We start from the raw sequence: 15,672 nt of genomic DNA on the forward strand, positions 1-15,672 counted from the left end.
TGCAGTAATATCTGTGGGACAAGAATTGGGAATGGGGTAAATACAGGAGAAATAAGTTCTTGACCCCTTCCCTCCTCCCCTGCTGCAACACTTACCCTAACAGTTTCATGGCATGCCCCTGTGGAGTGATTCCACTGTCCCCAAGTCAGAGCTACATCAGCAGCAACATTGGTCAGTCTGGTGAGGAGGCAGCCTACATGGCTGTAAGGAATTGAGTCCTGTTTTTAAAGACAGAGTCAGGATTTGTCCCCATTGTGTACTACATTATTTCCACTGTCAGTAATAAGAGTTGGGTTGTCTAAAGTGCTGTATCTGCTCTTCCGGTTGCAACCGCAGCTCCTACTGAAATTAGTGAGACTGACTCCAGGCAGTGTATAGCATTGAGTGAAGAGTTTAGACCCCCCAAGTACAATGCTCATTGGCATTCTGCTGTTGCTCAGAAAAGGCAAGCCTGGTGTTTTGTGATGATGGATCTCCAAATGGGGCATACTTTAACAAAAGTGGGTGGATTTAGCAAAGTGCATAAATTCTTTACATGCTACTGTCTGAAACAGGCTGATCCTGAGCCAGTCTAGTGAGCATAAGTTACAGCTGGCTTTTGCTGGAATAGTTTGTGCTCTTGACTCCTCATTTTTGTAGCCAGTAGGGAGTTGTCAAGCTACATGTGTTTTTAAACTTCTTTCAGCTAAATCAGAGATCCAAAAGCAAAATATACCACTCAAGGGTATCATGTGGAGTTGTGACATTCCCTGGAGGGCTTGGAGGTCTATAAACCAATGAATGGATTACATTGAGTCATAAATGTAGTATTTTCATCCATGACAGATATAATCTTGAGCCTGTATTTTTCACGTTACTTAACTCTTTGAGGACATAATGTGTGACAGAACAGATCTGCATAGGGATTTTATATAAACCGTACTGCAATAAATATCAGTCATGTATGCTTTATTCCTTGACTCTACATATTTCGAGAAGTTACCAGGCACGGGTGGGGTATAAGAAATGGAAATGTACATATTTCTTGGTTATACATATACTCTTGCTACTTTCTTCCTGCTCCACCCCCATACATTAGATTCCCAGTTATTCTTTTGTGATCATCTTTTAGAAATAGCCAACTTGCCTGTTTCCATCTGCACCTGGCCAGTGGTGGCAACCTTCTATTTCCTGATACTCTTTTCTTCTGGACTTTGTTATTATTATCCATGCCATTATCACACCAACATTAGGCTCTGGCAATGTGTGCCACCCAAGCAGGAACAGTAGCTAGCAGAAAGCAGTAACTTGCTGATTAATCATTGTATCTACCAGGAAATACATGGTGCCCGTGCTCTGGGATCTGGATTGATTGACTACTGATTTTCACATAAATTTTAATTTTTTAGCTATGAAACACTAACTGGCCTGAGACATGCCTAAGAGAAAAATCAGTTTTCATACCTGTATTGCCAGAGCAACTATTATCAGAGTTGTTGAAGTTCAACTCAGAGGGACTGGAGTCCCTCTGTGTGAAAGAGAGGGAAATGATAGCAGGCCATTGGTTGGCGGGGCTTCTTCAAGTTTTGAACACATGTCCTCTCTTTATGTGGAATATCCTGGATGTGATGACCTTCAGGACATGCTACACAGACCACCTGTTTGCTAGGGCTCTTGGGAAGGCACGTGTATATGGGTGGGATGCATTAGACAACTTTGAACTACTAGTTAGTTGAGTTGATTTAATTTTGTTGGTGGGGAGGGAGAGGTTTTGCTGGTGGATTTCTCTTGTGCAATTATCATTCTAAATAGAGACATATCTGTTTTGTGAAAAAGATGGATCTCATGCTCCAATGCTGTGAGCTCCACTGTACTCCTGGAAGGACATTTGAATTAGACAGCTAGAATGAGGCACATTAAAAACTAATTACTTTTGCCATGTTTATCAATATGGAATAAACACTAGCCACACTGGGCCTGGCTCGCCTAAAATTCAAAGACTTTAACACAGTTCACAACTAGATCCAACAAAAAAAGTAGAATGGAAGTTCTCTATGAAGTATTCAGAGATTGAAAAAATCTTCCAAGTAAGCATTTACATTTTAAAGGTGAATTTGGTCTTCAGAGCATTTTTAAAAGGTTTTAAGGGGGGAAACTGGATCATAGTTATTTCAGATATTAAAACATGTTCCATAAAGTAAAGTAATGTTATTTTTTCAAATGGTATTCCTGTCAAAGCAAAGTGCCAGCATGTGTACACGAGGTCTGTATTCAGTAGGGCTTTTTTTTTCCTTTGTCATAAACCTTGTTGATTTAAAAAATGAACAAAGATGAATCAGGTGGTAAATATATTCATGTAATCATTTTCATTAATAAGACATTATAAATAATAGAGGGAAGGTTTTAAGTGTATAATTTTCTGTAACACAACTGAGATTTTTTTTCACATCTTCAGCAGTAAGTTAATTAGAATCACCTGCATTTTCTTGGGCAGACACCAAATGGATTGCAAACAAAAACAGATTAAAATAGCTATAGCTCATGGCATACAGATGACAAGATTCACAAAGAGGACAATCAGGCAATGAAAACCTCCTTTCTTTCAAACATTTTTAAAGGAAATTCAGCTCCTGTGATTCCCCTTGTAAAAGGACGTTTGTAAGTGTTTCACTGAAAGACTAGAATGGCTTTGTTTCTGATCCCATGATGAGTGAAAGAAATGTTTAAGAAAGATCACTTTACAGAGAGATTCAGACTGAAATGTGATGACTGTGATTCAAGCCAAGCCAAAAATTACAGCTCAGAATTAAAGGGGATGGACGTGGCTTGGGAATCCATTTTCCCACATTCCTCAATCTCAGTCATCCCAGCCAATGTTTAAGAGAAAATGCAGTGGAAAACAATGAGATCATTTTGTTTAGCTACAAAAAATGAGGATTAAAAAATGGCAAGAATATGTATTAGTGGCAACTCCTTTTTTTTTTTACAGTCAACATACTGAATGTGTGCTGTAACTTTGACGTATTCTAAGCAAATATCTTCAAAGTTTAGTTTTCTTGTTTGTCACAGTGAACTTTCTGAATAAGTCTTGCTGTTCCTGTTCTATTAAACTACAAACTTCTTGGACATCAGAAATAATGCTCTACAACTAAGAGAACGATTACGCAAACTTGATTGAGGTATTGAACAATGCTGTATGCTGATGAGCCGAGTACTTGTTAAATTGCACTCGTGTTTTTATACTGTTGTTGACCTTCTTTCATTATACAAATATGTCTAAGTAAACAATCTGCCACCAAGTGCTATGAAACAGAACAAAGCAAATTACATAATACATTTATGGACTGATACACAAAAGTACATCAGTTCAAAGGAAAATAATATTGACAAAATTTAAAATGGTATAGATTTTATACACACTCTTCGTTATTTAATTAAAATCTTGCAATCATTCCCATTAAAACATGTTCAATTATTGGGCTTTGCAACAGGATGTGATTCTCTGCCATGGCACCTCTTGCTGGTCACTCAGGGAATTAGCTCTTCAGCCCTGGAGCCCTCCCCCCCCCCCTTCTGACTGGTGTCACATCTGATTTTAGCCTTTTATTCTCCACCACTTTGTGTTAGGACTCACATCCTTCCGAGACAATGACACCCTCCCATTTAGGTACTGCCTTGTCATAGTGCCCCAACACTCTGGGGTCCTCCTCCTCAGGGAACCCCCAACCCTCTACACCCTCCTTGCCTCAGCGACCCTATTACCAGTCTTCATCTAGCCCCTGCCCTCAAGGGCAAACTGCAGTCTGAAATGGCCACTCATCATAGGCAAGGGGTGTGAACCTGCTGCCTTCTGCTGTCCTGGCTACCTCTCTGCAGCTCTAGTAGCCTAAGGCTTTGTCTTTGGGCCTGCAGCCTGGGAGCTTGCTGGTCAGAGCTTCCCCAGCTCTGCCTGCCTTTCCCCAGTACTGCTCAGTGTCAGGAAACTTCTAGAGCTGGCAGCTAGGCCCCTCCTGTTCCACATCTGGAGCAACAGTGAGTGAGACTTTCCTCCCCTGCCCAGCCTTTATTTATATTGCCCTCAGCTGGGCCCTAATTGTCTAATATCTGCAACAGCTGCTTGTTCCACTGCCCCAGCCCTCTCCCAGGCTGGGTTTTAACCCTTAAAGGGACAGTGTGGGGCAGACATAATTTTTAAACATGAAACAAGAGATTTGGCTGGTATTGTTGGTAGTGGACAAGACGTCTATAAAGAGAGAAAGAGAAATGGGAATTATCTAGAACCAGAAAGTGAAAGCTTTCAGAAGTGTAAAGTTATTAAAAGGAATGAGATGGAATGTTTCAAAAGGAATGTTTCAAAAGCGTATGTGCTAGTGTGTGCAAGAGGTGCAAGCTAGAAACTGTAAAAATACAAATCCTGACCCCTGAGTTTTTTGTCACAGATAAGTCAAAGTTTTTGACCAGTTTCGCTGGTGTCTGCAGTTCTCAATCAGATTTCCATCTCATTCCTTTTGTTGCATCTTTTATTTATCACTGCAAGGAAAATCTGATTCTCGCTTCATATTGGAATGCTGCTATAACTCTTTGATCATGTCACACAACACTGATAAAATACAAAATCACATTCCACACTTACTTGACTTTCAAGAAGAATGACAAAGGCTTGTCTCATTTCCTAAAGTGTTTCACCAAACCCTCACACCAGTATCTAGCTTTGGAATGCCTAAGTGGCCTGCTGTTGTTGGGTTATTTGGTTTGGGTTTTATTTTAAAATGTGAAATCTTTCTGGAGCATTCGTGATCTGTGTCAGCTTAGACTTGGACCTAAAAGATAGTCCTATGCTGGCACAAAGGGGTTATAAAGCACTATGACCACTCCAGTCTCTAACAAAGTTCCCTAGCATAAAGAGTCACTGGTCAGCTTGGAGCTATACAGAGAATCAGGGGTCTGCTAAGAAATAGGGAAGCTCAGGAAAATGTAGCAAGTTCGATGTTCAACAACTGAATTCTCTAGTAGACAACTAAAGCAAGCACTTCTCTGAATGGGAAATATACAACTCGTCTCAGTCGGAATTACACCAGTGGAATCACTTCAAATGACCCAGAAATGACCCAGAAACTTCCTCTGTACTGTTCCAGACTAGTGATAGGCCACAATCCCAGGGTAAGGCTCTCCTTTTATCATAATCCAACCAATTCAAATATGCCTTTCCACTCATCCATCATAAAAAGACCAAAGTTATTCTTAGAGCATGCAACTGACCCAGACAGTTTTTGTTTCCTGGAACATCTGGGAACCCTTCCTCCTTTAAGGATCTGTCCCTTCCTGGATATTCTAACTCAGGAAGCAATATCAGACACCCCAATCCAAACCCACTTCATATCATAGCATAGTGTTTAGATAGCCATCAGATCTAGAATGTCCATATTTGGAAGTTGTCCAAGCCATTCTTATTCAGATTAGAAAAGATTCAACTAGGAACTTCTACCTAGTTAAATGGAGTGTGTGTGGGAGGGGTGAAGGGGGGGGAAGAGGACAGGGTTTCTACCTGGGTACAGCACAATCAGACTTCCTTAGGCTTTGCAGATGTCTCAGTCATTTTAGGTTATCTTCTGTCACCAAAGAACTTGGGTGCTTTCCTTAGCTTCTGGAAAGTCATCTCACAGCAATCAATACCATTCTTCCTCTGGTGGACAGGTATTCCATTTTTATTCACCCAACAACAGTTAGATTCCAGAAGGGCCTGGTCAAGGACTTTCTACTAGTGGTCAATCCTACACCTCAATTGGATCTTAATCCCATCATGTCAATATGAAACTTTGTTGGCCAAATGGCACAGCTTTCCATTAATTTTGCATATTAGTTACTATTACTTTGGCCAGAAAGGTGAGCAAAATAGGAGTACTCAGAGCTCATCCACCATATGCCATTTTTCAGAAGAAGAGGGTTTCCCTTCATTTTCATCCTAAATTCCTCTTAGGGTAATTTCTGAATTCCATACCAACCAACCTATCCACTTACCTAGTTTCTTCTCAAAATTACATGTTTCTACAGAAGAGAAATGACTTTATTCCCTGGATGAAATACATGCCTTGGTATTCTATTTGCAAAGAACCAAAGCAATCAGAAAATCACCAGGAACGTTTTTATAGCAGAAAGATCATGAGGACAAGCAATATCTTCTAAAAGAAACTCAAAATAGATTTTTGTTTGCATCATTACATGCTATGTTCCTTCCCTAGATGGGGTAAGGGCACACTTCATGAGAGCACAACCAGGTTATGCAGCATCTCTACAGAAGGTGCTACTACTGGATGTATGCAAAGCAGCTTCCTAGAAATATTATATGCCAATATTAGCCTCTGCTGCACATGCAGCTGTGGGAACTACAGTTTTTCAAGCATCTTTACTGTAAGCATTCTCAAGATCTCTCCAGTCAGAATACTCCTTGTCAGTCACACACATGTGGAATTCACTTAGGGTATGTCTTCACTTGCACCCTCTTTTGAGAGAGGGATGCAAATGAAGACATTTGAAATTGCAAATGAAGCCAGGATTTAAATGCCCCACGATTTGTTTTCATATTCGCATTATGGTGCTATTTCAAAATAGCGCTGTTTCAAAATAACTGACGCTCTTAAGACGCGGTTATTTCGAGAGAAAACCCCTCTCTCAAAATAACCCTTATTCCTCATACAATGAGATTTACCAGTTATTTCGAGAGAAGGGTTTTCTCTCGAAATAACTGCATCTTAACAATGTCTGTTATTTTGAAATAGCGCTATTTCAAATTAGTGCCATAATGTAAATATGCAAATGAATCATGTGATATTTAAATCCCGGCTTCGTATGCAATTTCAAATGTCTTCATTTGCATCCCTCTCTCGAAAGAGGGTGCAAGTGTAGACATACCCTTAGGGAATCAGCACTCAAAGAACAAATGGAAGTTCTTTGAAATATGTGGCCCCTAGTTGTGTTCTACTACTCACCCTACATTCCCTGTGCTTCAGATCTGATTAGATTTGCAGTTAGAAGAGGAAGGGCATTGTCTTTCCTAGCACAGAAGTTAAACTGGCTGGTCTGTAGTTTCCTGGATTGTATTTATTTCCCTTTTTATAGAGGGGCCCTATATTTGCCCTTTTCCATCTCTGTGCTGTGTATTAAAGCTAACCTTACAGATGTGCTTTCTGCCTCTTTGTAATCAGCAACATTTAATATCTGTGAGTGTGAGAGGGGCTGAACTCTTCAGGGAGGTGTCTCTGGGAACAGTACAAGATAGATTGGTAAAATCCTGAAGTGTTTGCTGGTACTTCAGCAAGACACACAGCATAGCAACATCACAACTTTCACTTTATGAGGCAGGGAGGGTAACACAGTGGCTCACAATTCTGGGTGTCCTGGACAGGACCTCACAATTATGATAAATGCTTGATTGCATAATAATTCTTTAGTTTTAAAAAATATGGTCTTTCTGTTTATCAGGAAGCATAACAGGCTCCTTTGAAATGCAATATTTTTACCATGAATGTAGCTGATTTTAAATGAAAGTACTGCCCAAGGGATGCCTTTCGTCGAGTTTATATTTTATTTTGTTATATCCAATATGATGCCTCTTTTCACATAGCTACAAACCGGTCTTAATACCAGATCTATTTCAGGAAGTAGGTATGTTAAAAGTTTTGAGTGCTCATATATAGGAAATTTTCAAACACTCCAAAATAGTAGATCTTATGATCTAGAAAATAAAAAGTATAGAAAAGTATCTATTAAAAACTCACAAAATATTAATTTAAAGATAACAGAGATGATCTAATGAATCTTAAGATAATGAGTTGGCCCCCATATTTTGTGCTATTATCTTAAACTCAAGCCCAATAAGGGATTTCATTGGAATGAGATGGAGCAGGATTTTAATTCGTGGATGGATAATGTATTAATGACAACTCCTAGTTCAGAAAACAACAACTATTTCAGACATTTCCTTATTTCTAATACCAAGCCCAAACTGAATAATTTGGAAGGTCTGAAAAAAATGTATTATATTTATATTCCCTGCAGTATTTATTCATAATGCTTCTCTATGCTTCCAGATTCCAGGTGAGCCTGCACCTGTAAGTGCAACCATAATGCAAAAAACGTGATTTTTGCTATAATCCCAGCTCATCTATAAATAAAGAGCTCCAGAAATGTTCTTTTGAGATCTTCAACTCACTTACATAGATTAGTTCACATATTGTTGGATGATGTTTATGTGTCTGACCCAAACCTGCATTCTGTTCCCTTTTAGATTTGCCCATTACTAATACCAAAGTATCCTAATCTATAATATATGATTGCTTTTAACAAGAGCATTGTTATACTCGGTCCATATTCCGGTAGATAAATGAGTTAATTCTGGAGTTGGTTCTTATCCTGTTTTTTTTCTGGAAAGCTTATAAGATTTATGATGGGAATAACTTGGGACAGCATTCTTTCCACTGAGTTCTGACCACCGTTTGTTCTGATAATACCTAATTGTGTGCCCATCCTACTCTAAGCTTCTTAAAAAATATTTGTTACCCTCTAGGGAAAAACCCAGTTATTTTTCTCAATGATAAACAGCATTTTGAAACACAAGAAGATCAGCACATGATGAACAAATAGTCTGACTTTAATACAATGCATTTTTTTTGAATTGTTCTTTGCCACTACACTTTAATGCCAGCAGCAGACAGGATACTTTGAAAATACTTTTGTTTCATCTTGTTCCCTAAATATTTATAGACTGCCATGAAGAAACACTGACAACAGAACAGTGATGTTTTTATTCTTGATAAAGGTGCCCTTAAAATGATTTTCTTTGAAAATTGTTCACAGTATCAAAACATGAGAACCTTCTTTAAAAAAAAATTTTTTACTTGGCCTAATTGGATTTCCAAAATAAGCAGTTTCCAATCCAATTAGGATAATGTGGTAATGAAAAGGATGTCCAAATCCAGCAATTTATGATGGTTTGGTTTAGCTTAACTTTCAAAGTTCTTGGAGCAGAAACTTGATGGCACATGAGCACTATAATTGGTATAAAATTCTCAGGTTTTTCTCTGTCTGCCATATTGCATAGCATCCAAATGAAACGCTAATTACACTTCTTTTCAGGACCCAAGTAAATAACAATGATAATGTTATATGCTCCAGATCATTTTAAAAGGTTTAATGTCCTCCAGTTTATTACATGTTGCCATTTTCACTTGATTCAACTAGTTTAAATAGCATGACATCAAAAGGGCTAAGCTATTCCAGCCTGGTACTACTAATGTGAGAGATTATTATTACATACAGTGTTCTATGTGTGGCTATGACATGCTCTTATTCTGTATCATGAAGGCTTGAGAACTCATTCATGCTAGATTCAAATGGAAGTTCATGTTTCTCTGGGGTTTTTCCCTTTACATTCTGGTTTAGATCCACACACTATACAGTTTAGTGTGGTGCAGATCTTACTCTATGACTACAAGAGTTCTACATTCCTAAATGGGGAGTACTGTGCCTATCTTACTCTCCCACTTCCTAGAAAAGAGTGAATTATTGAGTTTTAATACAGAGTGGCATTATTTAAACATTTTAGTATCTTCCATTTGCTCATATGTTGTATATCCTGTGTATAGATATTTTCCAAGTGTTATATATAAAACATTTATGAACTATCTTAGATAAACTTTCTCTTTAGCCCTCTATAATGAAAACGAATCTTCCTGACATGAACCATCATTTTCTGCATTAAATTGCCGAGCACCCACTGATCCAGGTCATGCAATGAAATGTACTGATAAAAGGCATATGCAACCAACATGTATACTGGAAATATTATTTCTTTTTCAAATAAATTGTTCAAGATAAACTGAAGCAAGATATGTCTGCATCAATATTTAAAATAAAGAAACCAACCTGTAAGCAACACAACTCAGTTATCAAAAGTTATATCCTCACTGAACAGGAAGCAAGCATAAGAGTAACCTTCACTTATCAAATCAGTAGGGTAACCTGGATATAATGCATCCCAAAGCACCTTTTAGAAATAATACAAATCAAATTGCATGAGACTGATAAAACTAGAACAGCTTCAGAAGGATCCCCCCCCCCCCCCCCGCATCCCCCTCCTGTTCTGAAATGTTCTAAAATGATTTGTCCTTTTCATATGTGTTCATTTTTTTTAATTGTATCCTTTGGTATATATGGTTGTGACTATTTTCTTCCACTACTTGATCTGAGGAAGTGGGTCTGGCCCACGAAAGCTCATCATCTAATAAACCATCTTGTTAGTCTTTAAAGTGCTACATTGTCCTGCATTTTGCCTCAGAACAAAGAAGGCTTCAGCAAGGCATTTCTTCCTTTGCACCATTCTCCTTTACCCACTTCTTAACATGCATAGACAAGTCCTTTTGAATGAGACTGAGGGCCAATGACCTGTTATCCATTTGCAATCTCAAGGGTGAAATTCTGTCCCCTTTGAAGTAAATGGTAGTTTTGCTAGTGACATTAGTGGAGGCATTTCACCCCAGAATCTCAATTTCAAGGACCCAGTCCTAAAATACCCTCATGTTGTCTGTTGTAAACAGGTTGTCCATTCTCCCATTTGGTAGCAGCAAGTGTTTCCAGTAATACCTCCTCTGTGTCTTGTTGACCTGTTATTTTTAAATTTCAAATGGATTTTGGTTGGTTCGGTGGTGTAGCATATGAGCTACAGAAATGCTCTATATTGTAATATAAGCTGTTTTTTTAATTGTTGCTACTTTCATTAGGTAACATTAAGAGGAGAATTTAGATTAGGAGATAGTATCATTGAAACAGAAAAAGTTAGCCTTTTTATTAAAAAAAAGTGGTTAAGACTTGGGTTCCAAGTGATTCATAGCTTCTACAACTCCATTCTGGAGCAATGGCTCTCCCGTAAATCCCCTTCTGCATCCTGCCAATCTGCAGCTTTTACATGTCAAGTCAATATCATTTAGTGTGTTAAATTTTGGAACATGCAGATTTCTTCCTCAGTTCCTATGAGACTGGCAGTTCTCACAGGAATGAAGAGATGGGTTCTTGTATGCTTCAACATGCTTCCACAACATGCATTGAGATGTAAGTTTGAGTGTCTTTAAAGGATAAATGGGGCTCCCGGGCTATCCTTGAAAATACTCTTTATTATTTGCGATAAAACCTCCAGGGCATAAAATCATCAAACTCAATCAACTTGGTACAAAAAAATGTTTAGTAAACAACACATGCATCTCCGATATCCATACCAATTCTTACATATCATAGTTAGTTGGCACAAAACAGTGTCATAGTACAATGTTTTGTAAATAACACACACATCTCTCTAATATACATGCCTATTCTTATATATCATACCTATGTGGCAATCATCTCACTGAATACATGCAATACCAGAAATACAATTCACAGTCTTCAGCTCAAAAAGCCAGTGTCTCTCTACCTGAGAGTAGGTCTACACTGCAACATTTTTCTGGAAAAACTATCCTTATATCCACACTGCTATTGTGTTCTTTCGACAGAAAGTTGAAAGAACGGAGGGGGTTTTCTGACATTGGTAAACCTCTTTCTACTAGGAAGAGCCTTTTTCTGAAAAAGGCATATTTGGACGCAGGAGAAGGAGTTCTTTTGAAAGAAGAGGCCTCCAGGAACTAACACAGGTGCCCTGGTGGCCTCTCTGTGCATACTAATCACAACTTAAATGTGAGATGGCATCCAATCAATGTGAACGCTATCTTTTGAAAAAGCATGTTGCTTTTTCATTGAGCTTTTGCTGTGCGGATGCTCTCTTTTGAAAAAAGTTTTTCTGGAAGATCTTTTCCAGAAAAGTTTCTTCTGAAAGAAGCTTCCAGTCTAGACATAGCCTGAGAAACCCTGCTAGACCAGCTAATACAATATACCATTGTATATAATAGTTAAGCAAATTTGATTTTACATCTTGTAGAAGGAATTCGTATGTGAACACAGAAGTTAATACTTATACTACTGTTTTCCAAGCTAATTTAAATATCTCTCAACCTTCACAGTATACATGTGAGAGAATTACTACAACATTATAATAAAGTATTTTGGATTAAATTGAGTTCAGCTACAATTATGTTTGTCTGTGTTGTTTTAATCAGTCAGGAGTCATCATAACTCTGTTTTTTGTCAGGTGGTTTATTACCTAGTAGTTCACTGTCCTATTCTTCCCCATAGCTGTTAGGACATTTATGTTTTCTTGGCAGTCCTCTTAAATAAAATACTTACATGAAGCAATATGAAATATGTTTTACTTTTTTAGGTCTGAATGTCGATGGAATATACAGAGTTAGCGGCAATCTGGCAACAATACAGAAGTTACGATTTGTTGTCAATCAGGGTAAGTGATTCCTTCACCATGGTAATATTTTGTTTAGTACAATGGTACAGATGACAATATTTCAGAATCTTCCATACAACAGTGGCATCGAATGATAAGTTGCATTTTAGGGAACGAGAGGAAAGGAAAGGTAGAGAGCTACAACAAACAACCAAAGAAGGAGGTAGATTTAAGAGACAGAAAAGAAAAATCGAGCACAGGAAAAGTAATTTAAGAAGATGAGAAGGAAAATGAAAGAGAAAATGACAGGAAAAAATTAAACAAAATGACAAGAATGAGGCAAACATAGAAATCAGAGAAACAGTAAGCAAAGGGATAAAATAGGAAGAGTGAAAATAAACTGAACACAGAATGTAAAACAAAAGCTGAAAGAAGTAGCACAAGAATTATAAAAAATCATGAACTAAACTAAAAACAGATGAATACATAAAATGCAAGTGCTGAAAAAGAAGAAAAACAGAAATATAAGAAATGAGAAGAAATTCTAGTTCCATTGAAATCACTGAGAGGATGATGAACAGTTAAGAAACTGAGCAAATGAGAACCAGAAATACAGCCAGTGTTCTAATAATATTGTATTGGTTTTTCACAAATATTACCCAAACCAATCCAGCATCCATCAATAGATAACATGTTACAGGTATGGAAGCAAGTGTAGGCAGCTAGTGAGCAAACACATCCCAACGTCAGTCAAAATGTTGTACACTTCCCTGTTCTTGGCAAGTGTTAAGCATCACCATTAATAAACATCACTGACAGCAAGTCTCTAGGCAATATACGGGAAATAAAATAAAGTGATCTAAAATAAAGCATCTCAAGTATGATGTAAAATCTCATTCCTTAAAGCACATTAAGGATTCCAAAAGAGATGTATTAGTAAAATTAACCAATTCTAAAGATTCCTTCTTTTCATTGGTTTTGTTCAACAAAATTGCCTGAAGACTACTGTTAGAACAGCAACATGTTTTTCTGGGTGTCAGATGGTGTTCACACTTTGTAGAGCTGTGTTGAAGAGATGGCTTCTTGGAACGGTAGTTTGGGGAACTAAACTATAGCCAGACTCAGAATCCTACTTCTTGACCTTGCAAAATATGGTTTTGTCCTGCAGAGAGGGCTATGAATTAACAGCTCAGGCTGCTAAGTACTCGCTTTGCTGCTTACAATCCACTAGGGCAAAATACACTGAAGGGAATGAATGCTGTAGGATAACAGTTCATGAAGAACACAGTGCCCTATATGTACATGGGGCCAATAAGCATGTGGCTGAAATACTGTTGTCAAAGAATATTCAGACACATTTCTGTGTTATTGAGCTAAGCTATATCCCCAGGTTTGCAGTAGAAGTTACTGAAAATCATAAAAATGACCTGTAGACATGCATTTTGAGGCCACTGGAGTGCACTTAAGCAGCTATAACCAGGTTAAATCCTATTTTGGACACATCATGCCTACTTTTCCCCTGCTCCCCAGTGCTCAGTGTATTGCTGGAATAGTATTTTTCTCACACTGCTGAGTATAGTACACGTTTCTCCACACTGTGCAGAATCCTCTCTGCTTAAGTGCTGAGCATCAGAGCCAGGGTTATGGGCAGGCAACCCAGGCGACCGATTAGCGGGGCACTCGGCTTAGGCTGTTTTTCTTGTTAGCAACAAAATGGAAAATAGAGGATTTAAGTAAAATGTCTCAGGTGCTCTGAGAAGGCCAGGATTTCACCTAGTAAAGGCTGTAGGCACTCTGCACTTTGCAGGATTAGACCCAGCAGCTTTCACAATAATAAAAATATGTTGTCATAATAGGAAATTGCTCACAGTTCTCAACACTTCTTAGCCTGTTAGACTTAGCTTAGTGTTCAAGGCTTTTAAAGCTTCTATTGGATTTCTTTTATTTACAGTAGTAATACGAAAGAGTTTTTATTTTTGTATTTTGAAGTATTGAGAGACATGATAGACAAGATACTTCTTCTGTCTTGAACTATTCAGGGCCACCAGTTGAATATGACTCGAGTATATGGAGGGTAGAAAGCTTTTTCTTATGTAATTTCATGTTTGCACTTTGAAAATGTAAAATGCTATAAATGTTCTTATATAAGTGATTGGTATTATTAATATATTTTAGGTTCCCCCTTTGCCCAATTTTCGTACATGTTTACATGTTCACTCTTCTGTCATTTATCATGGCTTGCAATAATGTGGAGGCTCTGTAGCGCATGGCACTTTTCTTTCTAAAGGATACATTAGAAATCTTTTTATTGTGAATACAATTGCATGACATTATTTTTTAAAACTATGTGGACCCAATTCCTCCCTGGCATTAACTCCATTCAATTCAATCTAAAACATTTCTGTGAACTCTTAATTAAATGTAAATAAAAGATGTCACCACTTTGAAAGTGATGGAATTTCCCCAGGGATGAATTTAGCCCTGTATCTCTACAAAAAACTGAACTGTCAAAGTTTGTGTGTGTGTGTGTGTGTGTGTGTGTGTGTGTGTGTGTGTGTGTACGTGTGTGGGGAGAGCGAGAGAGAGAGAGAGAGAGAGAGAGTGAAAGTGTGAGTTTTCAAAGTCTAGTATTCTAGTCAGATAGCAATTCAATTTCTTCCATTTCTGGAGTAGTTTCAGCTTTTCATTCCCTGGTCTTTCTTCTAGTGTAAATCACTGTGAGAAATAAAGAGCCTCTTTTTTTCTTTCCAATCATGACTCTAAATTGCACATTTTTTTTTTTGGTGGGCACTCTTGCACATGCAAATCAAGTAATTAGATGCACAATTATCTAAGTTACATATGCAGATTGAAGCTTTTCTCTATTTAAAAGTCTGCCCATGAAAAATTTGCTAGTTTGAAAATGTGGTCTGTAGCATTCCATGGCAAAAATCTTTATTGTTTGTTTATTGTTTACTTAGAAAATTATTTCGGTGCCTATTGGCAAGTATCTGGATGTTTTACATTTATGAAAACAATCAATAGATTGTGTATTAAAGCTCTCAAGATAGGTTGGACTTGCAGCATTTATTATCTTAAATTTTCTAACACAGTGTCCGTTTCCAGGTATTTTGTCTGCCTTGAACTTGTTTTGCACTTTCCAAAGCTTTAAACAGTAGCCATATGACTAGGAATTGGGCATGAAACCCATCAGAAAAAAAAGTGTGTGAATGTCTGCAATGTGTAAACCTAAGCAATGTAAGATGACTTCCTGGCATTTTACAGAATGCATTCAAATGCACAGTTGAATGTAGGGGGAAAGGATGTTTGTCCAGTGACAGAGGGATGCAAACACACTAGTCCTAGTCCACGTGCAAGAGAGCACAAATGTGGGA

General features: G+C 37.9%; 1 protein-coding gene across 4 annotated transcripts in view; it reads left to right on the forward strand.

Moving 5' to 3' along the window:
• ARHGAP15 (Rho GTPase activating protein 15) overlaps nucleotides 1–15,672 on the forward strand; it is a 491,953-nt gene that overhangs the window by 326,036 nt on the left and 150,245 nt on the right. For all 4 annotated transcript variants that reach the window (XM_075933317.1, XM_075933318.1, XM_025191035.2 and 1 more), the window contains one exon: nucleotides 12,281–12,358. In XM_075933317.1, coding sequence (XP_075789432.1) covers nucleotides 12,281–12,358 — 78 coding nt within the window. The remainder of the gene's footprint in view (nucleotides 1–12,280; nucleotides 12,359–15,672) is intronic.

Source organism: Pelodiscus sinensis, chromosome 7 (genome assembly GCF_049634645.1).
Source record: "Pelodiscus sinensis isolate JC-2024 chromosome 7, ASM4963464v1, whole genome shotgun sequence".
NCBI classification, from domain to species: domain Eukaryota; kingdom Metazoa; phylum Chordata; order Testudines; family Trionychidae; genus Pelodiscus; species Pelodiscus sinensis.